This window comes from Melitaea cinxia, chromosome 3 (assembly GCF_905220565.1).
Source record: "Melitaea cinxia chromosome 3, ilMelCinx1.1, whole genome shotgun sequence".
NCBI classification, from domain to species: domain Eukaryota; kingdom Metazoa; phylum Arthropoda; class Insecta; order Lepidoptera; family Nymphalidae; genus Melitaea; species Melitaea cinxia.
In genome coordinates this window covers 13,153,429-13,178,724 of record NC_059396.1, presented here as the reverse complement: position 1 = coordinate 13,178,724, position 25,296 = coordinate 13,153,429, and the positions used below count along the sequence as shown (strand labels likewise).

The following is a 25,296-nucleotide window of genomic DNA, read 5'->3' as shown; positions in this document are numbered from 1 at the left end:
TGTATTATACCGCATAACTTTCTACTGGATGTACCGATTTTGATAATTCTTTTTTTGTTGGAAAGGGGATATTCCTAGTTTAGTACCGTGATAAGGAAACCAGGATCTGATGATGGGATCCTAGAGAAATCGAGGGAAACTCTCGAAAATCCGTAATAACTTTTTACTGGGTGTACCGATTTTAATAATTTTTAATTTAATCGAAAGCTGATGTTTATCATGTGGTCACATATAAATTTTATCGAGATCTTATAACTACTTTTTGAGTAATCTTTGATAACGCGTAGTTGCTTGACTATTTTTTCGTCGATCTACGTTGTATTACTCGTCGATGTAATTGAAGTCGGTTTTTTTTTCGTTTGCGAGCAAACACAATTATTTTGAAAAAACATTGGTCACTAGCAGTATCGAACCTGCAGCACTTAGTGCAACAGCCAATATTTTTATGACCACTGCGCCAACTAAATCTTCTTATCATTGATTGAAATTCGTTTAAATTAAATGCCGTAAAGGACAACCATAATGTTCATAAAATTCTTAAATTAACTAAGGCATTTGAGTACACAAGGTTCTATACTATAATTATTATTACCGTATTGTACGTGATTTTTTTTTATTAGAATGAGTATGGTAATGGGTATAGTACCATTTATTTATTTTTTTATGTGGGGAAAATCTATCATGGATACCCTCCAGCGCGGGGGCGCCAGAGGTTTATGTCAGACTCCTACTGACTAAAAAACCACCACGTGTGAGCAGTCGCCTGGGTGGGGCAAGGTGGGGTCGCGCTAGCATTCGCCACCTCGCCCCCGCGGTAGGCCCGGACAAAGCTTCCGGGCCCCGGCACAATGGTAGGGTGGCCTCGCTCACAACAAGGCCACCCCTCAGACGTGTGGAGTCGTGTCGTCCGGCCGGCCGAAAGTCCCTCGACTATCGGCCGGATAGGTATAGTACCTAGTCCAGCCATAAGTTATGTTACAAATGAAAACGTATTTTTGGAACGAAGATCCTTACGGCAAGCTAGACATTTGGCGGGGCGAGCGAACTAAAAAAAAATGTGATACTAAAACCGTAATAAAAATATTTAACGGAAGTGACGTAATATCAGTCACACGACTGTATAATATGACGTTTGAAAAACTAAAATATTACTAGTAAACTTTTTTTAAATTATTTATGTAATTTTATACTGTCGACAAAAATAAATAAAGACATAATTTTTTTTTTATTTCACTTCAGTTTGAATTATTTTATTTTACGGTATTTGTTATTTTCTAAAATACAAAATTTCCTAAATACTTTTATGTACTTAATTAAAAACCAATCAACAAAATTAAAAAAAAATTAAGCACTAGAAAATATATATAAAATTAAAAAAAAAATTCAAATTGTGTTGCCTCTATACTATCCGAAGGAACATCGTTCCTACCTGGTGTCCCATGATACCACATAATTATTTGGAATTAGTGACGAATCTTTCTGCCGTTTAGTTATTTCAGCTTTTTTCGCAGCGGCTCCCGCTCTTAATGCTATTTCCCTGACATGAGACGGAGCAAGTGTGTCAACGCTGGTTACGTCTCACAAAAGCGCCCATTTCCTTTCCCAAGAAACCAACGTCAACCCCTCGGTCTCTTGCCATCACATCTTTTTCACAATAATGTAGTTTTGTGACTCTACTATAAGACACGACCCACCAAACCATCACTGACGCAGGATGAAGACCACGTTGTACCTTTCCGACAACTTGAGCTTCTTTAGAACTGTGAGCGTACACTTTATCATTTTGCTTATTTGTAGTGTTCTTCAATCGTGAAAATTTTTTCATCGGTAAAGAGGATATTTCTGTGCCTTTCACCTGCGTATCGCGAAAGAAGGCGTTTTAGTCAATCCAATCTCTTTAATTGTAAAGATTGATTTAGGGCATGTCCCGTATATCGGCGAAAAGCACCGAGCTTCAGGTCTTGTTTTATAATATGCGACAGAGTCCTAGCGGGAATCTTCATTTCTCGCGATAAGATTTTTTGCTTCCTAATGGGGTTTCGACGAATTCTAGATTTAACAGCATTAGCAGCCTTTGTAGTTCTAACAACACGCGGCCACCTCGATCTTTTCTGGTCTTCGACAGACGAAGTGTTGCTGTATCTGTTGATAGTACGATGTACGAAGATACGGCTGATACCAAGCTTTTGAAGTGTCTGGAATATGATCGACGGCTCCATACCCACTTTGTGCAAGGCGATCACTGCAATCCTATTTTCTTTAACACCCCATTCCATATTGTAATTTGATAACGTTCAAACCACGTCAGCCTACTAAGTAAACGTATTGTACAGTGTACATGCCTTAACTCTCTGAGATGAAAATAGGTAATTGAAATTTGAAACATTCAGAAATATGTTGTCTAAAACGCATTCAAGCTTTTGGGTCAATAATTCAGTCAAAATTAACTTTGTCCCAAAAGGTAAAAATTTAAGGCGGTAAAAAGTATGCAAAACACTTTTTAATTTTTAATAAAAAAAAAACGACAGGATTTCAATGCGCGCGATTGTGGTTTTTAGTTTTTCATTAATTCATTGTTTTTTTTTTTCTGTTTTATTCATTCAGAAGTTTTCTATAAAAAAAAAATATTAATTTAATTTGTATATAGTTATAGTAATTAGATAGCAAACTCGTCGTTGATAAGTTTTTTTTTATACTTTATATGTCAACATGAACGAGCCCACAGACATATAAGAGAAATATATGTCTGTGAACGAGCCACCCGATCCCGGGGATCATCAAAGTGCCCGAACCTAGCAGTTTTATTATATAGTAGATTCTAGTATGGACACTGACCAACAAAGTATGGACTCATCCAATAAAGAATGTTTAAAACGTGGTCGCTTGCATAAAATATGCAAAAATTGCAACAAAATCAAAAGGATATTTGTTGTCGTTGTGTAGAGTCAGTAAATCTGATGAGGGTAAAGATGTAACTAATATTTCACTTACAAAGCAGCCTATATTCAATCAGATAATCCAGTAGTTTATAATGTTAATGATTCACACAGGAAACCAATCACTAAAATTGGTCAAAACCTTTATAATGAACTTGATGCACCTCCTTACATTACGCATATTTAGAAGATCCAATCGTCTGATAATGACGGGACTATATTGTACCCAATAACTTTTGGAAATTTTCTTCTAAAAAATAAAATTTACAGTTTTAAAAGAATTGGTCGAAACTGTATGTAATGGAACAACATTGTATCTTTATATGTCCTTAACGACACCAGCGATAGCATTGGAAGGTGGGAAAAAAGTATAGGTCCACTGGCAGAGAGTTACAGCAGATAAATATTCTTTGTGGTACCATCTGACTATCAAAATACACTACTACCGACTGGGTGGGTTTCTACGTTGGAGGTCCATTAACAATGGTTTTATAATTTAATCGTCTAACTTTAACTATTTTCCTATGTTATTTCCTAACTCCTAAATCCTTTCATCACTTCAGCCTATCGCAGTCCACTGCTGGACATAGGTCTCCACAAATTAGCGTCAAGAATGGCGTGAACTCATGTGTTTTGCCCATAGTCACATCGCTGGGCAGGTGAGTTGGTGACCGCAAGGTTGACTTCGTCGCACCGAAGACGCTACTGCCCGTCTTCGGCCTGTGTATTTTGAAGCCAGCAGTTGGATGGTTATCCCGCCATCAATCGGCTTTAACATTTCCAAGGTGGTAATGGAACTGTGTTATTCCTTAGTTGCCTCTTACGACACCCATGTGAAGAGAGGGGGGTGGCTATATTCTTTACCGCCGTAACCACGCAGCAGTTCTTGTACATAGTCCTGAAATTTCTATAATAGCTGTTATTGTATATATTTCACATACTTCTATTAATACATTTCCTCAATAAATTTTAATAGGAAGTGCTCTAGTATCATTTTAAGATTGAGACTTGCCATACTTGTACACCTGCTCATCGTTCTAAACTTAAAATTATTAACTACTCTTCTTGTTTGTGTGTTGTGAAACAGACGATGCAAAAAATTATTATTAAAAAAAAAAAAAAAAAAAAAAAAAAACATTATTTCTTTTCTTACCCTCCGTATTATCGTAGCGATTTTTTAAAATTGTTACAATTATATCAAATCCCTTTTCCAACTTCAATTACTTATCTATTATGTATAAAAAAATAATACATATATAAAATAATTTTAGATTATATAATTACTAATAATATAGAAATTTAAATATTTATCACGTTAAATATATATCTGGTTTAGTATTTATATTATGTATGTCATACATAATATAAATAATATATTTAAATGTATAATTATATGACGCTGCGTTGCGCCGCGACCTGTTGCGCTGGCGGTTGCGGGTTCGAACCCCGCACATGACAAACATTTGTATTGGCCATACAGGTGTTTACCGTGGTCTGGGTGTTTGTGCAGTCCTTGTGGGTCTCCCCACCGTGCCTCGGAGAGCACGTTAAGCCGTCGGTTCCGGTTGTTATCATGTACACCTAATAGCGATCGTTACTCATAGTAGGAAATATATCCGCCAACCCGCATTGGAGCAGCGTGGTCGATTAAGCTCTGATCCTTCTCCTACATGGGGAAAGAGGCCTATGCCCAGTTGTGGGATATTACAGGCTGAAGCGTAAGCGTATAATTATATATTATATTATTTAAATAACGACCCGCCTCGGCTTCGCACCGGTGCAATGCTGATAGGTACTAAATATAAAATTTAAAATAAATATCTCCAATGTAAGCGCAAAAAAATGTATTTATTTATGATATCACATTAGAAACCTCTAAACTTCCTCTGGAATGAATCTATTTACTAAAGAAAACCACATCAAAATCCGTTTCGTAGTTTTAAAGATTTTATCATACATACAGTGGGAAGCGACTTTGTTTTATACTACGTAATGATAATGATATAGTTATTATACTCGTATATTATAGGCCTTTACGTCTGTTCCAGACCATTTAAACGGTGCTTGAAGAGCATTTTTTCTGATAGCTGTACAAGCCGATGATACGGGAGCGGCAGACTCTACCACACACCGAACAGGGAAAAGACGCGCTAGTGTCATTGATATCGCTGTTTCGATGTTTTTTGTTTTTCCTGCCCGATAGAGTCCAAACCGAGCTTTATCATGATGTTGTTGACCATCCCTCACGCTCTTACTCCATTGGTCTCTGTGCTCGGCTAATTTTTCACAGCTGTTGTGGTTTGTATTAAAAGATATAACGAAGCAAAGGCCTTCCAACATCCCTCCTTGCTTTCGCAACTGCGCCAAGCATAATCTACTGCGGAAGTCGAGAGGGATCCATCCGGTGCACATGCCCCAACCAACGCAGCCGAAGCTGTTTAAGGATAACAATTAGACTGGGCATCCGCGCTATTATTACAACCTTCTCGTTGGTCACTCTGTCTTTCCAACTTACACCTAGAATGTTCCTTAGGCAGCGCATACAGAAAATGTTGATCTGGCGTTCTTGCTTCGCATAGGACGTCCAAGTTTTCGCTCCGTAGGTACTAGAGTGTGCTCTAGACACAAGCCTGGAATACTATCATCTTGGTCCTGTTGGTAAGATGTTTGTTATTCCACACTCTTTTACTGAGTCGGCAAATTTTGCCATTATCAAACAGGGAAATTTTCGTTTAATGTACTATGTACTAGAATTGCCAGAAGTAGAACAAAAAATTAATAGTTTGACAGTGACATTTTTGTCTCATTCGTCTGTGCCGTGGTCTTGTTTGTGAAAAATTGAAAATTTTATTTATAGAATTTGCTTCCTTTTAATGTTTATTACCACTCAAATAGAAAAAAAGATATAAAAGTTAATAACAAAATACCTTTTAGAATATTTACCGCAAAAATGTTTTGTCGTTTGAGAAATAATCGTAAGATTTATCTTACGTTTTCGAGATCGTTAACTGAAAAAACCACTTCCAACGAGAATTCCTTGCAATATTGTGCAAATATTGTTAGGTAAAAAAGTTAAATATGTTGAATACTACCTCAGTTATAAGACATAACGCCTAGGACAATTTCAAAGAAACGCTTCTCGTACTTTTCCGTTTTTTACAGGTAGACAGTATGATTACGAAAATTATTTAGCGACGCTGCTAATGACCAAAGCTTTGCGATCTCCAGCATTCGTTATACGAGCCCTTAATGCTGAAGTAGCACGTGTCCAGGATCAAACAACAGATCCACAAACCGCAGCAATGAGACTCCAGTTTTGGCATGATGCTGTTAACTCGATTTATCAAAATAAACATTCATCAAAAGTACCAGCTAATCCTATTACTCAAGAATTGTATAAGGTAAATTGGATTTCATAAAACAATGAACATTTAACTTTATATTAATTTCTCAACAGTTTTATACTTTAATGTGAATTTTCAGGTGTGTTTAAGTTATAAATTACAAAAGAGATACGTTGAGAGGCTAATTTCGTCAAGAAATAGTCTCCTAAAAACAAAATACTTTAAAACTATGGAAGAATTGGAAAAATATTCCGAAAACACTGTTTCAACAATTTATTACTTGCTCCTCGGAATTGCTGGTGTCACAAATGTATCTGCAGACCATGCAGCATCTCATTTAGGTAAAGCGCAAGGAATAGCCAATGTATTGAGGTAATATTTTGTTTACACTATGATTACTTATATTTTATATACTTTATTATGTATATTTTAAAAAGGAATCCCTAGTACCTTAATTTGAGAATGTCTACTGATTTCATTCATCTTCTTATACATATTTTAAAGCCTTCAAAGACTTTTTAAAGGTTCTTATAAAATGAAAAGTTAAGAAAATAGTGCAGGAAATTGAGCACAAGAAAATTTAATTATTTTGCTTCACACATTTTAAAATTTGCAAATCAATGTTGCTTGGGTATGCTAGTTTACTAAAAATATAATTTTAGGTCTGTTTATGTTTCTAATTATCATAAGACAATATTACTACCAATGGATATACTGATGAAAAATGAAGTCAGTCAAGAGTCTGTCTTGAGAGGAAACGACAATGAGAATATAAGAAATGTTATCTTCGAAGTTGCTAGCAGAGCTAATAGTCACTTAGAAAAGGTATTTCAGACTAATATTTGTTATCCTGATATTTAACTAAGGTAGGGCACAGCAGGAAATTTCCTGCTCAAAATATGGAGCAGCCCGACTGGGGTAGTACCTCGACCTTACAGAAGATCGCAGCTAAATAATACTGTTTCTGAGCAGTGTTTTGTTCCTGTTGTTGAGTAAGGTGATCAGAGCTCCTAGGGAGATTTGGGGATAGGGTTGACAATGCGTTTATGATGCTTCTGGTGTTGCAAACGTCTATAAGCTACGGTAATCGTTTACCATCAGGTGTGCCGTATTTTCGGTGCGACAAAGCCAGCCCTGCTGTCATCAACCCGCCTGCCCAGCGTGGTGACTATGGGCAAAACACATGAGTTCACGCCATTTTTTGCACGAACTTGCGGAGGCCTTGTGTAGCTGTGGACTGTATCAGGCTGAAGTGATGACTTTTAGTAGCAATGACTATGGATGAAATCCATCAAACGAAATTAATGAAATGATAAATTATTTTATTTAATTTTTATTTAACAACACTAAAGTTACGATATGAATAAAATACTATAGCTCAGAATCAAATCTGATTTAAAAAAATGTATTTAATCTATCTAATCTACTAACTAAAATAATGGGCACTAAAAAAAAAGTACCAGTTTTCACTAAATTTAATATTTTGTTATCTGTATTCTTTTTAATAGGTTGCAGGTTCGATCCCCGCACATGACAAACATTTGTATTGGCCATACAGGTGTATGCCGGTGGTCTGGGTGTTTGTGCAGTCCTTGTGGGTCTGCCTACCGTACCTCAGAGAAGCACGTTAAGCCGTCGGTCCCGGTTGTTACTATGTACACCTGATAGCGATCGTTACTCATAGTAGGGAATATATCCACCAACCCGCATTGGAGCAGCATGGTGGATTAAACTCTGATTCTTCTCCTACGTGGAGAAAGAGGCCTATGCCCAGTAGTGGGATATTACAGGCTGAAGCGATTATTTTTAATGTTTAACTTTTCTTTCAGGCAAGAAGTATTGATGTACCAAAAATTACAAATCAAATTTTTTTACCAGCCATTGCAGTTGATAAATATTTAACAAAACTTCAGGATGCTAATTTTAATGTCTTTGACAAAAGTTTATTGCATGGTAGCCCTACATTGCCTCTATCTTTGTACTATAGGAGACTTTTAAATAAATACTAAATGTAATAACTAATGTTTTATGTTTTTTTTTTTCGTGTTTATTTATTGTTGTATATAATTATATAATCTAATAGGGAAAATAAAAAATATTATTAGAAAAAATTGCACTTTTACTTCTAAGCATTTTCATTCATGCAAATAAATAATCACATTTGAGATTCAAGCAGTTTGGCAACTTGAGTAGATATATGTACCATAAATACCTTTTATATATTAGAAATCCATAAAAAAGTTATATTTATTTATACAATGGTAAGATATAATTAATTACTTAATGTCCTTTCATTTATCGAAACATAATAATCATCACATTATAACATTGTTAAATGTCTTTGTTCAGTTGAGCCTGACATAACTTTTATGTGTTTAAAATAACGTTTACATTTATAATGTATGCTTTGGTTGAGACTGAAAATAAATCTTTGGTTACAATCAATTCCATCATGAAATACATAGTAGAGTTTAAAACACTAAATAATCAAACGGTTACCCTGGCTGGAAACAAGAAACATTTTTGTTCCTTATCTTTTCGTCTTCATCAAATTGACAGTTTTAAAAAGAAACCTGCAGCAGTATTTAACTTTCGCCTGAAAGAGTTGGCACAACAAAAGACAATGTTTATTTTGAATCACCTTGCAAGGGCTCTGAGACACTAATTCATACTTTTTAAAAAATTTAAAATACTACATAATTATATTTTTGAAAACAAAATTAAGATGATATAAAATGTTGAATTAATACAAATTCACTAGATAAAATCACGATAGCAAATTTCAATAAAATAAAATTAAGTACAATAATAACATCTCAGTAGTTAAGACAGTTCAACATTACAACCATTATTCAGTTTTATTAATTTAAATAAAAATACCTCCCCTTAATGTCCCTTTAAATGCATATAGGGTTAAAGAAGAAATTACTAATTTAATGAATTTAAGAAGAAAATTCAAAATAATTTTACAGACTATTTTACATCTTCATAAAGACTAAAATTAAAATGGTAAAATTGTCTACTAATAATATGTCCAGTAAGTATATCATGCAAGTGTTCCAGTGTTTTATGCTAATCATTTTATTCTTAGTGCATCATGTAATTCTATGGGTCTAATAATAATTAACACAGCCAATAAAATATTCATTAATTTGGAATGTAAAAGTAAAAATAGGAAAACAATAAATTAATATAAAACATTTGACACTTATGTCTAATATAAAAAGCTAAATTTAAGTACTACTATTTAATCACAATAAGCTTGCTGCATGATAAAAAGCTATTACTTAGTGTCTTTATATGTAAATTTTTATTCAGAGGGTGTCAAGTCTTTTTCTGGTTCGCCTTCGGACAATATTTGTTGTAAGAGATCATATACTGGTTCAAATGCCTTCCGACAAGCTGCATTAGTTGGTATGAGGTAGTCGTGCATATCATGGTGGCTAATAGTTCCATCGCTTTGTATAAAACCTTTATCTATTGATACCATTTCTACTTTATTCAAATGAGCAACTTTTTCACGTAAAAGTTGATTGATTTTATTATTTTTCTCTCTCAATACATTAGGATGTTGACCTCTTGGAAGAAGACTCTGGAATAAAGTAGCATTGTTGTTAGTAATAAATACTATGTATTTAATTTTATACTAATATGTAATTGTTTACACTCATACATACCGGTAGCACAATGTAAACACTCGGGTGTTTCTCTCTAATTGTATGTACTATTTCTAAAATACCTTCACAGATTTGTTCAGGGGTATGATCAATATTGTTTGTTCCCACATGCAAAACTATAACCTGTAATCAGCAATCATTTTATTCATAACCGTACAAGGTATTGTTAGAAAACTTAATTCATATTAAAAATCTTCAGTACATACTCTTGGGTCAACATGATCAAGTTCTCCATTCTTAATACGCCACAAGACATTTTGTGTTTGATCTTTGTGAATACTAAAGTTAAGGCAGTGAAGTGGTGCAAACCATTGGTTCCAAACTTCAGTATGTTCTAATGCTTGTAAAATGGAATCACCGATGAAAATAACATCTCCATCTTTCCCTTTGGCGTCCGAAAGAAATCTGTTATGCTGAAAATTAATATTATTTTTTAATAACAATTTTATTCATTGATCTTTGTAACCAAACAATTTTTGTCTTTAATTTTTTTACTGATATATGATACTTAAAAGTCATAAGTATATATGTGAGGTGAATATTTAAATGAATAAAATTAATTAATGTTAACTTACAATGCTATTCCATCTGCCATCACCATCAGTATCTTGTTGAGGAGCTGCCACTGAACAAGGATTCATTTTATTAGTATTTCTAATCACGAGCTAACAGTAGGTTTTATAATTGTTTTACTTCTATTTAATTTATATTTACTGCTACTGCTTTAGAACATAAATTAACAATAAAATTAAAGGAAACAATTTTACAACTAAGTTACCAATACCAACAGCTAACAGAACAGATAAAAAATTATAAATTTTTAGCTGCTCTCATTTTTGAATTGACAAGTTCTACTGTATTACCACAACAAAAATACAGTTGTAAAATAATTGTAGAGCCAGAGACGCCTATTTTTACATACCATGTCCTCATGATCAAAACTTAATAAACCGCGATAAAATGTGAAAAAGTTGTTTCATTGTAATGAGAGAAATCGACGTAAGCATTAAAAAACAATATAAAAAATTAGCTTAAAGACAAGTTAATCTTTTATACCATTGTATCATTTTAATTTACCTACAGTATAATAATAATATTAATAATAAAGCTTTATTTAATTGCATTTGCATACAAAATTCATCAGTTATTATCTCAATTTGCCCAAATCAAAATTTCAATCAATTAAAAAAACCAATACAAAATAAAAGATAATCATAGATCAAGTAAAAAAAGGTAGATAACGCACCTAGAACAGAAAACTGAAGCCACTTTTTTAAAGATGTGTGAGTGAGTGAAGTGTTGACACCTTTTAAAAAAAGTCCCTAAAATTTTTATTAAACAATTAATTTAATATAGGTAAAATGGGTATGTGAAAATAAAAACCTGTTTATAGTTTTAAATAAATTTACTAAAAATAAAACAAAAAATCGGTAGAATAATAAAAAAATATATTCGTAAGATAATCGTATGAATGGACACTTCCTATCCCCTCTGTTTATCTGTTTTCAGTTTGCAGTCGGTTTTTTTTAACTATTTTTCTTAAACCTAGAATCCTTTATGTTGTATAGGTTTTTTAAATTTTTGTCGCTTAGAACTCAGAGTCATCGTCATTGTTTGCATTTTACTAATATGATGTAGTCTTATGTTCAAATATTTTTCAATCACTAATCGTATTAAATTGACTTTATGCGCATGGCCAGCATAATCGTGGTCATTTTCTCAGTCTTACAGCCGCTACCCATTCACCTCTTATTAAAATATTCGTTGGACACCTAAAACCATGAAATTTGATAGTAAAATATGGGTACCTAGTTTACTCAAAAATTGTAAAAAGTTAAAACATAAAACAAACGAGTTAATAATTCATAAATATATTTTGATTTTTTTATTTTCAATTTATGTAACATAAAATAACACGAGAAAAAAAAACAATAACTGTGTCTACTTTTTACTTAATTATTTTTCTTCTACTTTTTACTTAATTATTTTTCTGATTGCGTACAATTTACTTACCCATATTTTGGGGTATTGAAAAAAAGAACTACTGGCAACACTCCCGTGGTACGTCGTTTCGTGACATTGAAATTATAAGTTCCGAATAACCTCAATATTATTTTGGAATAACAATAAATTTAAAGTTTTATATGTACTTACGTGTGAAACGATATTCCTTCAGATTTTTTGTTTACTTTGGTATTGTTTTTGCACCATTTAATCACACAAGACGGCATTTTATAAGCAAAGTTACTGTATGAAGCCTCGTGACATACTAACGAAAATGAGCGTAGTTTGATGCATATGTGTGCGTGAGCGCGTGTATTTACTTGAAGGAGCCGAGTTTTGTGGCTTCACTAACAACAAAGGCCGCGCATTATCTACTTTTTTTTTACTATATCTATGAAGATAATACTAAGATTGCATCTAATGTGTCTTCCCAAGTTGTTTATTTTTTCACTTTGTTTTTCTAATTTTTTCTCTACAGTACTTACAGTATTAAAGTTTAAATTAAATTTTGTAATCAGAATTTTAATATAATGCACTTTACATTACATAATCATAATACACTAAACAATAATAATAATTATCACAATCAAATAGATATAATAAATAATAGTCATACAAACTTGAATTGATTTATCGTGAGAATGGAATAACAAGTCGTATGCTTCACTATCACTATTGACATCCCCATGACAAATGTCAAAACGGGCCTATTATTTTGTGACGACTGTAGTGGGTAATAGGTAGGTAATATAATTTTCTAGTATAGCCATAACCTTCAAATTTTTAAGTATACAAACTTAATATACTATAATTTTTATTTTAGAAATATTCTTCGTTAGTCGATAAAGAAGTTTTATTTTAATATTATGGCTAATAACAATGATGATGATGAAACAATATCCTTAGAACAAAAGCACAGAAAAGAAAAAAAGGAGTTACAGGCTCAAATTCAAGCTTTGAAAAAGGCTGCTAAAAATGATAAAACGAAAAAAAAAGAACTGAATGCTGAAATCGCTAAATTAGAGTCTGATTTGGAAGAACGTCACAAAAAAGAAATCGAATCAAAACCAGACATAGATGTACCCGAAGAAACAGAAGATATCAACCAAGTTATAGAGACCATCACAAAAACAAAAATTTCAAAAGCACAAAAACGTAGAGATAAAAAAATTCAACAGGAGAAAGACCGTGAAAAAGAAATTAAAATGCAGGAAAAAGAAAATATTAACGGACCTAGAAACATGGAAAGTCAAGCAATAAGTAAGAGATTAACAAACAGAAATTTAAAAATTTATCCCATACCCTCTGATGGTGATTGTCTATATAAAGCTGTTGCCCATCAGTTGGAGACTAAGTATGACAAGAAAATGACTGTGGATGACCTAAGAAATCATGTATCCACATACATTTTAGAACACAAAGAGGACTTCATGCCATTTCTAAGTAACACTGAGACATTTGAGATGCTTTCAGATGCAGAATTTGAAGAATATTGTAATAAAATAAGAAATACAAAAACTTGGGGTGGACAGTTAGAAATTAGGGCAATGTCAAACTGTTTTAGCTGCCCCATTACTGTGATACAGGCTACCGGACCTGAAACAATAGATCAAGGCACTGAGTTCCCTGGGCCTGCTCTAATTATTTCTTATCACAGACATATGTACAGTCTAGGTGAACATTACAATTCAACTCAAATACTCAATAAAGATAACACAAAGTCTAAAGCGTAGACATTGAGATTGAATGGTTCAGTAAGGGCTATGTTGTAAATAAAAAATCCCTAAAGGCCGACAATATACCTGTACCTACTCTAACATGTCCATAGGTGGCAGTAGCCATATAATAGGTGGTGCTGTCTACTTGTTTACCTTCTTTTATATTATAGAAAAATAAGAACAATTTGTGATTTTAATAGATACCCACATTTTCATATTGTGACAAAGTTAAAAGTAATACAACTTAAATTATTTTGATTGTGATACTTTTTATGAGTTATTTTTTGCATTTAATGTAATTTTCTTTTCAATTATTTACATAAATAATATAAAAAATGTGTTTGTTTTATTATAAAATACTTTTATTATTACACACAAATTGTTGTTAATACAGAAGAAAAAGACAGGATTGTTGTCTAATAACTACACATCTACGCTCCATTTTGAGTTGTGGGCTTGTTGGCAGATGCCTCTTCTTCTAAATGTTTGTTGGGATCATCAGGCTTCATGGCCGGGAATAAGAGCACCTCCTGCATTAATAATTAAAAATTAAAATTTATAAACAAATTTAAACATACAAAACTTTTTATGTACTCAAATTGACTTACAATTTTTTACATAAATGTAACAAAAAATAAAATAAAAAGATTCTTTATATTTTACTCCACGTCGGTCGTTCACTAAAAAAATAATGTTTTAAGCAACTTTTTAACCCAAATTCCCCTTCGTAATATGTAGTGAGGTTATCCATACATAAAAAACACGATTTGTTAAAAATATATTAAAATCATCAGAATATTATTTAATAATCAGAATACTAAATTTAGGAAAATTATGCATTATGATACAAATTTCTAGATACAATAAGATTGTAACGTGTAAAATTAATTCATTTAACGACCGCTCTGGTGTAGTGGTGTGAGTAGGCGTCTAAAACACCGACGGTTTACGAGAGAACATATTAAGCCGTCGGTCCTGGTTGTTATCATAAATACCTGATAGCGATTGTTACTCATAGTAGGGAACATATCTGCTAACCCGCAGTGGAGCAGCGTGGTGGATTAAGCTCCAATCCTTCTTCTACATGAAGAAGAAGCCTATGGCCAACTTTTAAAACGGCTGTTTATCAGTTAAACAACTGATTAAATCATTTTTACTGTTCACCATACGTTAACCAGTGTTTACAGCCCTTAAACAGCCGATTACTATAACCGAACTCTACGGCATTGTTTAACCGTCCATTAATGCCATATTCGGACATCTGCTCAACAGATTCTGCTGTGACTTTACAACAGTTGCAACATTACGTTATTAGTTGAAAGTTTTTGATGAGAGATAAATACGTAGTCAGTTTTCAATTTCAATGTATTAATTGATAACTTCAAGACTTTAGGCCTTCTTGAAAATCTAGAAAATATAGAGACCAAAACAAGGAGACCTAGAGTACCTGTTTCAAATGCGTCGTAATTATTACGAAGAATACAATGATTCCTCATTTAAAACTAGATTCCGTTTGTCAAAATCTCTTTTTTAAAGCTGCCATTTTTCAAGTAAGCCGTAATTTAAAATAAAACACTCACAACAGAACAAAATAATAATCAACACAAAGAATGTTAGCACGTGCAAAGAAATAATAAAAAAAAATTGACAATGACAGCGCCGTGCCGTTATTACCCATCCAAATTGGACACCACATGCTAACGTAACAGTTTCCAATGCGTTCTCGAACTTCTCAAGTTGAAAGCGTTTTATTTTATGCTACTAACTATAGATGGCATCAACACTCGTGTCGACTAAATAAAACTATGTGACTTCCCTAATGAGTAGACTTATAGTATTCGTTCATAAGTTGTTCATTCACTCTGAGCGTATGGTGATTGCCTGATTTAGTAACCGCGGCTAAAATATTCGTGATGAACAGTGAATACTTGACCGGGTGCATAACCGATGTTTAGGAATTCATCGGCTGATTACTCAAACATTGGTTAAATGATAGTCGGTGAACTCCGCCCTTAATGCGATATTTCATTATAGCCCCTCCCCTCCTTGTGATATTTCGTTATTTTTTCCAAAGCCCCCTTTTTTAGGTACATGCCGCGCAAAGCCGCCAAGCATCATTTCGGTTGTATCAATTGTGCCGGCGGGTCGCTAGTGCGACAAGGCCGGCGGCAGGAATACCCGACGGCAGCCCGGAGAAAATTCGTGCCTAATTGTGTGTAGTAGCCTTAACAAAAACTGACCTTAATATTATTACAATCAGTTAAGAACATGGTAAGTCGGTCTATCCCCATTCCCCAACCACCAGTTGGTGGGAGACCATATTCAAGAGCAGTGCAAAATGCTTCATCGGTAGGGGGTGTCTCGTCATCTCCTGCGGCACGATCTTTAGCTTGTTGTTCAAAGCGTTCACGCTGCGTCGCTGGGTCATTTAACTCTGTGTAGGCATTACAAACTTCTTTCTTCATAATAAACAGCTCAAACCTATGCAAAAAGTGAAATTATCAACATGGTAAGAAAGTGATTTTATACCTGTATTGGTTAAAAAAAAAATATGTACAATTGAGATTCAATATATCGGGAGGTTATTGTTAAAAGTGGACATATTCAAATTTAGACTGTGGACAAAATTTTGTTGATTCTTCTACGGTCGGCGGGAGTGTGGGACTCCTGGCCAACCCAGACTACCCACTAAAAGCCAGCGGTGCCCCCATCGCCATAGCGGGGCGCCACGGGATCGCTTTCACACGCTACCGCGACGCCCCGACGGTAGGCCCGCCATGTGCGGGCCGCCTTCGTCCATAGAGCGCCCACGGGCACTGTGAGCGCATAACGGCGTCTCCTTCCCCCTGGTCGTCTCCTGCGGAGCGGGTTCGCGTGAGCGTCAGCCACTTTTAACGCCATGACCTCGCAGAAAGAGGTTACGGCCGACCAGCACCTCTCGCTGCCGAGCATGCGGCGGACCACGCTCGGCAGCGACAGATCTTCGCAGAAGGAAGCGACAGGATCGCTCATTTTTTTAATGCACAAATTAATAAATAAAGGGTTTAACGACTAATAATCGCAAGAGGATGTAAAGTACGTTAATTTTGTGGTCATGGTCATGTTATAATTCAGTCGAGTTAAGACGTAGAAATTAAGAAAATATTAACTATTTTCTCTCTCCTATAAAATTCGTCACTATGTATTTACGACCTTCACGCCACTGTGGGTTACGCGGTGTTGCAGTATCAACGACGATAATTATATACATATTTATATAATATTAAAAACAATAAGTTTATCGGTGTCTTCTATATCAATAAATAAGTATTATTAAAATACACACTTTTATTGCATTTTGCATTAGTTGTGTTAAAATTGACTTCTTACCTTTCAGTAAGACCGGGTATTTCCCTATGGTACTTGGACAATGGACTCATTATTTGTGGGTGATCAATGATAAAAGTAGGATTAATACATTTTTCTTCAATAAATTCACCAACAAGTTTATCTAGAAGTCTTGCTGTTGTTCTCGGTGCTGGACATTCCACCTACAATTTTTTATTAATTAACATAAACTTTACTGTACACCAAGAAAAAGTAACACAAACAATAATTTAAAACATGTACAAAATGTGACTTTGTACATAAAAAGAAATAGCTTTATGGTAATAGTGTAGCTGACGCCGCGTTGGCGCAACGGCCACGGCCATGGATGTACCTGTTGCGCTGGCGGTTGCGGGTTCGATCCCCGCACATGACAAACATTTGTATTGGCCATACAGGTGTTTGCCGTGGTCTGGTTGTTTGTGCAGGCCTTGTGGGTCGCCCCACCGTGCCTCGGAGAGCACGTTAAGCTGTTGGTCCCGGTTGTTATCATGTACACCTGATAGCGATCGTTACTCATAGGAGGGAATATATCCGCCGACCTGCAGTGGAGCAGCGTGGTGGATTAGGCTCTGATCCTTCTCCTGTATGGGGAAAGAGACTTAGGCCTATTACAGGCCTGTGGATACAGGCTGAAGCGTAATAGTGTAGCTGTACACTATATACATTTTCTCTATAAGAGATAAGCTTATATTATAAAACCCAAAAAGAAACTATGAGATGACATATTTCTCGAAGAAAATTTAAATTTAATATTATTTGAAGCAATATAAAATGGAATAAAAAGACTAAAATTAAATAGTGTCTAATGTGTTACAACTCAGTAGAACAACAGGAGCAAGAATTAAAAATGCAACCATAGACAAATCTAGACATTTTTGCAACAATATACCAATAATTATAATATAAAAAATCAGAATTCTATTCACCCCAATATAACAATTCTATACCAGTATTTTAATATTTTTTGTCTCTTTGCTAACCACTTAAATATTTATCTACTCATACATACCTGATGCTTCTCACACAATTGGCTAAGGAAAGAGTTGGCTTCAGTGGTATCTAATTTATCAGGTGATGGTAGCTTCTCATTTAATACTTTTTCAAGTGTTGCAATCATAGGTACTCTCGCAAATGGTGGGGTAAAATCTACTTCAACCTCCTCACCTTCTGGACCATCTGGATGATATTTTATCTGGAAAAGTTGGTAAGTTGGTAAACTGCAATATTTATAGTAACAGTGTCGGTAATGCTTCTGGTGTTTCAGACATCCATAGCCTGCAGTGCCTGCTTACCATCAGATGGACTACATGCTTGTGTACAACCTTTATAGTACAAAATATATATGTGTACTAGCTGGCCCCGCAAGCGTTGTTTTGCCATGTATGTTATTAACACCCTTAAAAAACCCCCCTTCCGTTATAACTTAAAGGTATGAAAAATAGATGTTGGCCAATTCTCAGAAGTACATGATATGCACAAAAAATTTCATAAAAATTGGACCACCCGTTTCGGAGAACTATGTTAACTACACATTGTAAGTTTGTAAGACGACAATTTTATATATAAGATTTCACGCATAATGGACCACCTTTGCGTCTAAATGCGGAAAATCGAGCCCAATACAAATACAAAAATATATATATATATAAGATATAAATCCTTACCTTATAAGTACCATGTATGGATTTAACCATACCTGAAAGCATTGTCTCAGTAATAGTGATTAAATCATTATAGTCTGCATATGCCATATAAAATTCACACGTCGTGAACTCAGGATTATGGGTGAGGTCAATTCCTTCATTTCTGAATTGTCGGCCAATTTCATAAACTCTGTCTAATCCTCCTACAACTAACATTTTGTGATATAACTCAGGAGCTATCCTCATGAAGAGATCCATATCAAGTTCATTGTGATGGGTTATGAACGGTTTAGCGGTAGCACCTCCAGGAATCATATTCATCATTGGAGTTTCTATTTCAAGAAAACCCATGTTATCTAAGAAGCGCCTGACATAGGCAATGATTTTGGCTCTTGTGTAGAATATTTGCCTTACCTATAATAATGTGACAACATTTTGTTAATGTTATTATCTACAATATAACTTTAGTATAATCTAAGGAAATATCTATACTTAAAACATACACATAAGATTATTATTACTTCATCACTTCAGCCTATCGCAGTCCACTGTTGGACATAGGCCTCCATAAGTTCGCGCCAAGAATGGCGTGAACTCATGTGTGTTGTCCATAGTCACAACGTTCGGCAGGCGGGTTGGTGATTGCCGGGCTGGCTTTGTTGCACTGAAGACGCTGCTGCCTGTCTTCAACCTGGGTATTTCAAAGCCAGCAGTTGGATGCTTAACCCACCATTGGGCTTTTTAAGTTCCAAGGTATTATTACTTAGCCAAAATTATTTATTTAATTTATTTTTTATTACTTTATTCACAATCCTAGGTACATGAAATTTTGTTTCAATATTTTTCTTCAAAATATTTTTAATAATTAATATTAAAAAATTTAAAATAATTAAATATTAAAAAATATTATTTAAAAAATAATATTTTTTAAATAACATATTTTTTTATTAAATACCTTTGCGCATAAAAGACAATAGGGAAGAGTAAATAATTCACTATAATTGCATAAATTTATAATAATCAATATAAGTATAAAATATAAAATAAGTCTTAACCTCTGTAACCTGTATCTCCTCCTTGGCATCCCAGAGGATGACGCGGAAAAGCTGAGGGGAAGCGAGCGTAGAGTTTACTACAAGTTTGGTAACATCTACGCTCGCTTCCACGATGACCGCACTACCGCACTGCCGAATCTCGGAGCGGACGAGAAGGTCCTTAGTGACCCAGGCAGTGCAGACAACAAAATGGTGGAGGGACAGCCGGGCTCCAGTAAGGAGCCTGTCGTCGACACCGGCTCGTCCGAGGAGGGTCCCCAAATAGACCTGGGTGATCTCTCCAAGGACGAGCCAGGGGATCCTGACGACGCCATCCTGGAATCCAGCGATGATGGCGGTGCCAGCTCCTCCTAAATGCCTACTAACAATCACCCAAGCTAACCTCCAGCATAGCCAGACTGCGACGGCCAACTTACGCAGATTGCTGGAGGGCAAAACGAAGACTGTGGCACTGATCCAAGAGCCGTGGATCAGGAAGGGGAGGATCTGCGGTCTAAGCAACATTGGAGGTAAGTTACTTCTAAATAACAACGTACACCACCCACGCACTTGTATCTACGCATACAAGGACGTGAACATCACCTTAATAACCGAGTTCTGTAGCAGAGATCTTACAACCGTCAGGCTCCAAAAAGAACCCTCTTCAGGCTTACCTGATGTGGTGATAGCATCTGCCTACCTGCCGGGTGATGCTGACATCCCCACCCCAGAGCTAGCCGCGCTTGCTGAGCACTGCGAGCGCCAGGGTCTGGAGCTCATCATATCCGCTGACTCCAATGCGCACCATGCGCTATGGGGCAGCAAGGACAACAACCAGCGAGGTGAGGACTTTGTTTCTTTTTTAATCGCAACTAACCTTAACATTATAAATAAAGGATCTGAACCAACTTTTGTAACTTCAAGATCCCAAACCATCATTGATCTAACTCTGGCGACACATGTGTCCGAATATATTTCAGATTGGCATGTGTCTGACGACGTGTCGTGCTCCGATCACCGGTGGATCAAATATAACCTAGAAATCACGCTGACGTCACCTAAACCCCGCCGTAACCCTCGGAAGATGGACCGCGGCAGGTATGAGCTTCTGACAACGGAGAAACTCAAAGGCGTCGTACTACCCGATAACCATGAAGGCACGGAAGACATAGATAACCATATCAACCAGATAACCGACTGCCTAATCACCAGCTTCGAACAAACATGCCCACTTTCATCGCCCAGTGCGCGACAGTTTCGTAGGGGGCACTGGTGGGGACCGGAGCTCGAGAAGCTACGACGCAGGGTGAGGAAGTTGTTCAACAGAGCAAAGAATACTCGTCTCGAACACCATTGGGACGCCTACAAGCAAGCCCAATATCACTACAAAAGGCGCATCAGAACGAGGAAGAAGGAGTGCTGGAGGCGCTTTTGTACCAATATTGAAACGAACAATCAGGCGAACAGAGTTAAGAATATAGTGTGCAGCTAACCAGTGCACAACCTGGGATGCCTGAAGAAACCGGATGGAACATATACCAAAACGGATCTGGAAACCTCAGAACTGTTAATCACTACACACTTCCCAGGATGCCAAATCGAAAGTAATGTGGCATGGGAGGAAGAGCCAAAGAAGACACCTGTAATGGTGGACTGGATCACCGCCAAGAAAATTGTCACATATGACAAAGTAATCTGGGCCATCAACAGTTTCCTTCCATATAAGTCGGCAGGGCTGGATAAGGTGTTTCCAGGTCTGCTAAGATGGAGTGATAGGAAGCTAATCGACCACCTCGTCTCTATATATAGGAGTTGCTTAGCATACTGCTACACTCCAAAGTTATGGAGGGAGGTTAAGGTAGTCTTCATACCCAAACCCAGCAAAGGAGACTACTCGCAACCTAAATCATTCAGACCTATTAGCTTTACCTCCTTTCTATTGAAAGTTCTGGAAAGGCTAATAGATCGGGAGCTGAGGAGCACAACTCTGGTTGAGCAACCTCTGAATCCCAACCAGCACGCCTACTCAATGGGCAAATCAACGGACTCTGCCCTACATAAGGTTATATCCTATATAGAGGGCAATCTCCACCACAAAATATCAACTCTAGGCGCCTTTATCGATATTGAAGGGGCCTTTGATAAAACTAAGTTTACCAGCATAAGCCGGGCCCTGACTAAGCGTGGAGTCAATAACACAATTGCCGGGTGGATTGACGGCATGCTCAGGTACAGGGCCATCCAATTCACTGTGAATGAAACAACCAGAGGCGTTGTAGCGAGGGGGTGTCCGCAGGGGGGGGGTCCTTTCCCCACTTCTGTGGAACATAGTGATCGACGAACTGATCACCTTGCTCAATGACAGCAGATTTCTCACAGTTGGCTATGCAGACGACTTAACTGTACTCGTCAGTGGACCATCTGAGAGGACAGTCTGCGACCAAATGAGGGCCGCACTAAAAGTCGTTGAACAGTGGTGTGCAGACCACGAACTAACAGTGAACCCCGCAAAGACGGAACTTGTGATGTTCACTAATAAACGGAATTTAGGGAACCTCAAACTCCCTAAATTATTTGGCACCAGTCTTGCCCTAACCAAGGAAGTCAAATATCTTGGAGTAATCCTGGATAGTAAACTTCTTTGGAACAGGCATTTAGACTCAAAAATCAACAAAGCCAGCATAATCCTCTGCCAATGCAAACGGCTCCTCGGCAAAAGCTGGGGCATATCACCTAAAATTACTCTATGGCTTTACAAAACCATTGTCAGGCCTATTATTACCTACGGTGCGGTAATCTGGTGGCAGAGAACAGAACTTATAACCGTTAAAAATAAGCTCCAGCGGTTTCAGAGAATAGCGTGCTCTGCAATCACTGGCTGCATGCGTACCGCTCCCACAGCAGCTCTTGAGGTTATGCTTGACCTGGCACCGCTTGATCTGTTTATACAACAGGAGGCGGCTATGTCAGCTATCAGGCTGAAACACTTGGGCCTGTGGTGCAACCAGGAGGGTCCACACAACAAACTTTGGAGCAACCTTGTGAGCTATGAGCCACTGCTTGCCGCTCCATGTGATAGGATTCCCAAACAACATATTTTTGAAAGGAAATACCATATACAACCATTTGAGGCTGTAAGAGACCAGTCCGGCATACGTGAGGTCCGCATCTACACGGACGGCTCCAAAATGGGGTCTGGTACCAGTGCTGGAGTGTACTCACAAGACCTTAATATCAATTTATCACTAACGCTGGGCCAACACAGTTCCATCTTTCAATGTGAATGTGTTGCGATAACCCATGCAGCCACCGCCGTCCTGTCAAAAGGCATTAGGGGTTGCAAAATCCGTATTCTGTCGGACAGCATGGCTGTACTTAAAGCACTAGAGAGCAACTCGATCAACTCTAGTCTTATATACGAATGTCATCAAACCCTGGAAGTGTTAGCCTCACATAATGAGGTAATACTACAGTGGATAAAAGGACATAGTGGATCACACGGTAACGACGCTGCCGACGAGCTTGCAAGACGGGGGTCCAATACAAAGGTTGCCGGCCCAACTATCCTAATGCCGCTACCTTTTGGACAACTGCGCTCGTGGGTAAGGCAACGTACACGTGCAAATCACAATGCCCTTTGGGCAAACCAAACCGGCTGTAGGCAGTCTAAATTGATACTCACAGAAGTATCACCGCAACTAGCGTGCCGACTGCTCAGTCTTAACCGTTTAGACATCCGAATAGTTGTAGGCACGATTACCGGCCATATGGCACTTAATCACCAACTATTCATCATGAATGCAACAGACAGCCCTCTTTGCAGGGGCTGTCTGGCTGCTGAAGAAACAGCCGCCCACGTAATCCTGGAATGCGAGGGAGTGGCCGCACACCGGGCTACCATCCTTAAGGGAATAAGGACGCTCCGAGAAGCCTGTGAACGCCCCAGGAGGCTTCTGAGCTTCTGGAAGGAGCTGGGCTGGCTGAATTAGTCAGCCCTCTTTTCACGCACAACGGACCACCTCTGTGTCTAAATGCGGAAAACCGAGCCCACTACAATACAATACAATACAATACAAGTCTTAACCAAAAATTAAATTTTATAGTGTTTAAAAAAAACATAAATTGTAATATATAAAACATACAAGTAATAATTAATAGTACAATCGCGTTTCTCCTAAAAATATAATTGTGATACGCACAAATAATGAATGTTATTATGCACTTTGACATTGCTTTATTATTAATTGATTGGAAACGGATACATTGTATGGAGTAGATAATTAAGTGTAGAAACTTAAAATGCCATAAAATAATTGAATATTTAATTTTTATTTACCTTGTCATTCAAAATAAGATCCAAATATCTCTTTCTAAACCGGGTTTCCTTATCTTTAAGACCAAAATGTAAGTGCGGCAACATGTGCAAGCATGGAGAGAGTAACTTTACAGTTTTCGGTATGATAGAAAGCTCTCCTTTCTTAGTTTTACCAGGATGGCCAACACATCCAATGATATCTCCTCTTCTCAGTTTATCCGTGTCAGAAGTAAATTTATCTTCAGATTCATACATCTTAGCATTTGCCATCACCTACATAAAATATTTTTGTTAAAATACATGATTATTAAAGATTGTACAGTAATATTATATAGTTAGATTATACGATTTAATTATTTGATAACTTATAAGTTTATTAAAAATCTAATTAGAATACGACCTACCTGTAACTTAACACCCTCTCCTCGTAAGTCATAAAATATAAGTTTCGCACCAGACTCCCTGATGGAATGAATGCGACCAGCCACTGACAAAGTGACATCTTCTAAAACTTCGCCGCTATTTAAATTGTTATATTTTTCAATAAATTCCTCCAACGATATCGTAACATTAAATTTATGAGGGTATGGGTGATCCTCTTTTGATCCATTCTTCAAAGCCACTACTGCAGCCGTTCGAAGTTTGTAATATTCATTAGGATTTATTTCTTCCTCTGCTTTCACTACCTTTTTTTCTGCTATACATACAGGTTGTTGAGCGGCCTTTTCGGCTTTTTCTTTCGACTTCTGTTCGGCTTTCAATCGACGTTTCAATTCACTGAAAATTGACAAACTTTTTTATCAAATATTTTCATTAAAATCTTAACTGTATGTCACAAAACCAACCATGAATTAACTGCGGCAAAATATCTTACTGATTTTGGTAAATAATTAAAATTCCTTTGAGCCAAGGTGTGGAATGATGAAATCGTTCTTAATATAAACATATTGGCTTATTTTCTCACATTATACTCACTTCTTAGAAATTTTTTCGGTGGACGAGTCAGCCATTTCTATGGGAAAGCTTTTCCTTCAGTTAAAACTTAGGAATTGGAGATTCTAACCTAATGAAAATTGAAAATTGACACGTTCTACATGAATCAGGTGCAAAAAGTCTAATTAGCTGTCAAAGTGACGTTGACATACTCTGACAACAACTTAAGTCAAGGGTTTAGAACACGGTCATAATGTACTACTTCCGGTACTCAGGCAAAAAATGCTCAATCTGAGTATCCCAGTGAGGATAGTAAATTTCAT

The 25,296-nt window shown here is 36.5% G+C and overlaps 4 protein-coding genes across 4 annotated transcripts; 2 read left to right on the top strand and 2 right to left on the bottom strand.

Annotated features, from left to right (window-relative positions):
- The first annotated feature begins 5,722 nt into the window (after positions 1 to 5,722).
- On the top strand, positions 5,723 to 8,302 carry LOC123669522 (NADH dehydrogenase (ubiquinone) complex I, assembly factor 6 homolog). The gene is made up of 5 exons (XM_045603125.1): positions 5,723 to 5,999; positions 6,103 to 6,337; positions 6,420 to 6,652; positions 6,943 to 7,105; positions 8,110 to 8,302. The coding sequence occupies exons 1-5, from the start codon at positions 5,887 to 5,889 to the stop codon at positions 8,287 to 8,289; spliced, it is 924 nt and encodes a 307-aa protein (XP_045459081.1). The 5' UTR covers positions 5,723 to 5,886; the 3' UTR covers positions 8,290 to 8,302.
- Positions 8,303 to 8,381: 79 nt separating this feature from the next.
- LOC123669523 (platelet-activating factor acetylhydrolase IB subunit beta homolog) lies at positions 8,382 to 10,825 on the bottom strand. Its single transcript, XM_045603126.1, has 4 exons — positions 10,533 to 10,825; positions 10,164 to 10,370; positions 9,958 to 10,080; positions 8,382 to 9,872 (listed from the first exon to the last, which is right to left on the bottom strand). The coding sequence occupies exons 1-4, from the start codon at positions 10,596 to 10,598 to the stop codon at positions 9,591 to 9,593; spliced, it is 678 nt and encodes a 225-aa protein (XP_045459082.1). The 5' UTR covers positions 10,599 to 10,825; the 3' UTR covers positions 8,382 to 9,590.
- A 1,771-nt stretch (positions 10,826 to 12,596) lies between these two features.
- LOC123669520 (deubiquitinase OTUD6B-like) lies at positions 12,597 to 14,081 on the top strand. Its single transcript, XM_045603122.1, has 2 exons — positions 12,597 to 12,694; positions 12,785 to 14,081. The coding sequence occupies exon 2, from the start codon at positions 12,828 to 12,830 to the stop codon at positions 13,692 to 13,694; it is 867 nt and encodes a 288-aa protein (XP_045459078.1). The 5' UTR covers positions 12,597 to 12,694; positions 12,785 to 12,827; the 3' UTR covers positions 13,695 to 14,081.
- LOC123669521 (lysine--tRNA ligase) lies at positions 14,020 to 25,166 on the bottom strand. Its single transcript, XM_045603124.1, has 8 exons — positions 25,016 to 25,166; positions 24,445 to 24,817; positions 24,062 to 24,313; positions 18,713 to 19,105; positions 18,058 to 18,240; positions 17,049 to 17,209; positions 15,920 to 16,160; positions 14,020 to 14,209 (listed from the first exon to the last, which is right to left on the bottom strand). Exons 1-8 carry the CDS (start codon positions 25,048 to 25,050, stop codon positions 14,111 to 14,113), a joined length of 1,737 nt encoding a protein of 578 aa, XP_045459080.1. The 5' UTR covers positions 25,051 to 25,166; the 3' UTR covers positions 14,020 to 14,110.
- Positions 25,167 to 25,296: the final 130 nt, after the last annotated feature.

What these genes read in the sequence shown, in the direction of transcription:
- LOC123669522 (XM_045603125.1), top strand. Translation starts at nt 5,887, where the DNA reads ATGTTTTGTCGTTTGAGAAATAATCGTAAGATTTATCTTACGTTTTCG. An exon ending in TTACTCAAGAATTGTATAAG is followed by an intron (nt 6,338 to 6,419) that starts GTAAATTGGATT and finishes GTGAATTTTCAG; the next exon opens with GTGTGTTTAAGTTATAAATT. An exon ending in GGAATAGCCAATGTATTGAG is followed by an intron (nt 6,653 to 6,942) that starts GTAATATTTTGT and finishes ATATAATTTTAG; the next exon opens with GTCTGTTTATGTTTCTAATT.
- LOC123669523 (XM_045603126.1), bottom strand. Translation starts at nt 10,598, where the DNA reads ATGAATCCTTGTTCAGTGGCAGCTCCTCAACAAGATACTGATGGTGAT. An exon ending in TTGATCATGTTGACCCAAGA is followed by an intron (nt 10,081 to 10,163) that starts GTATGTACTGAA and finishes TGCTGATTACAG; the next exon opens with GTTATAGTTTTGCATGTGGG. An exon ending in GTGTTTACATTGTGCTACCG is followed by an intron (nt 9,873 to 9,957) that starts GTATGTATGAGT and finishes ACTTTATTCCAG; the next exon opens with AGTCTTCTTCCAAGAGGTCA.
- LOC123669521 (XM_045603124.1), bottom strand. Translation starts at nt 25,050, where the DNA reads ATGGCTGACTCGTCCACCGAAAAAATTTCTAAGAA. An exon ending in AATTGTGTGAGAAGCATCAG is followed by an intron (nt 17,210 to 18,057) that starts GTATGTATGAGT and finishes AAAAAATTGTAG; the next exon opens with GTGGAATGTCCAGCACCGAG. An exon ending in ATACCCGGTCTTACTGAAAG is followed by an intron (nt 16,161 to 17,048) that starts GTAAGAAGTCAA and finishes CTTTTTGCATAG; the next exon opens with GTTTGAGCTGTTTATTATGA.
- LOC123669520 (XM_045603122.1), top strand. Translation starts at nt 12,828, where the DNA reads ATGGCTAATAACAATGATGATGATGAAACAATATCCTTAGAACAAAAG.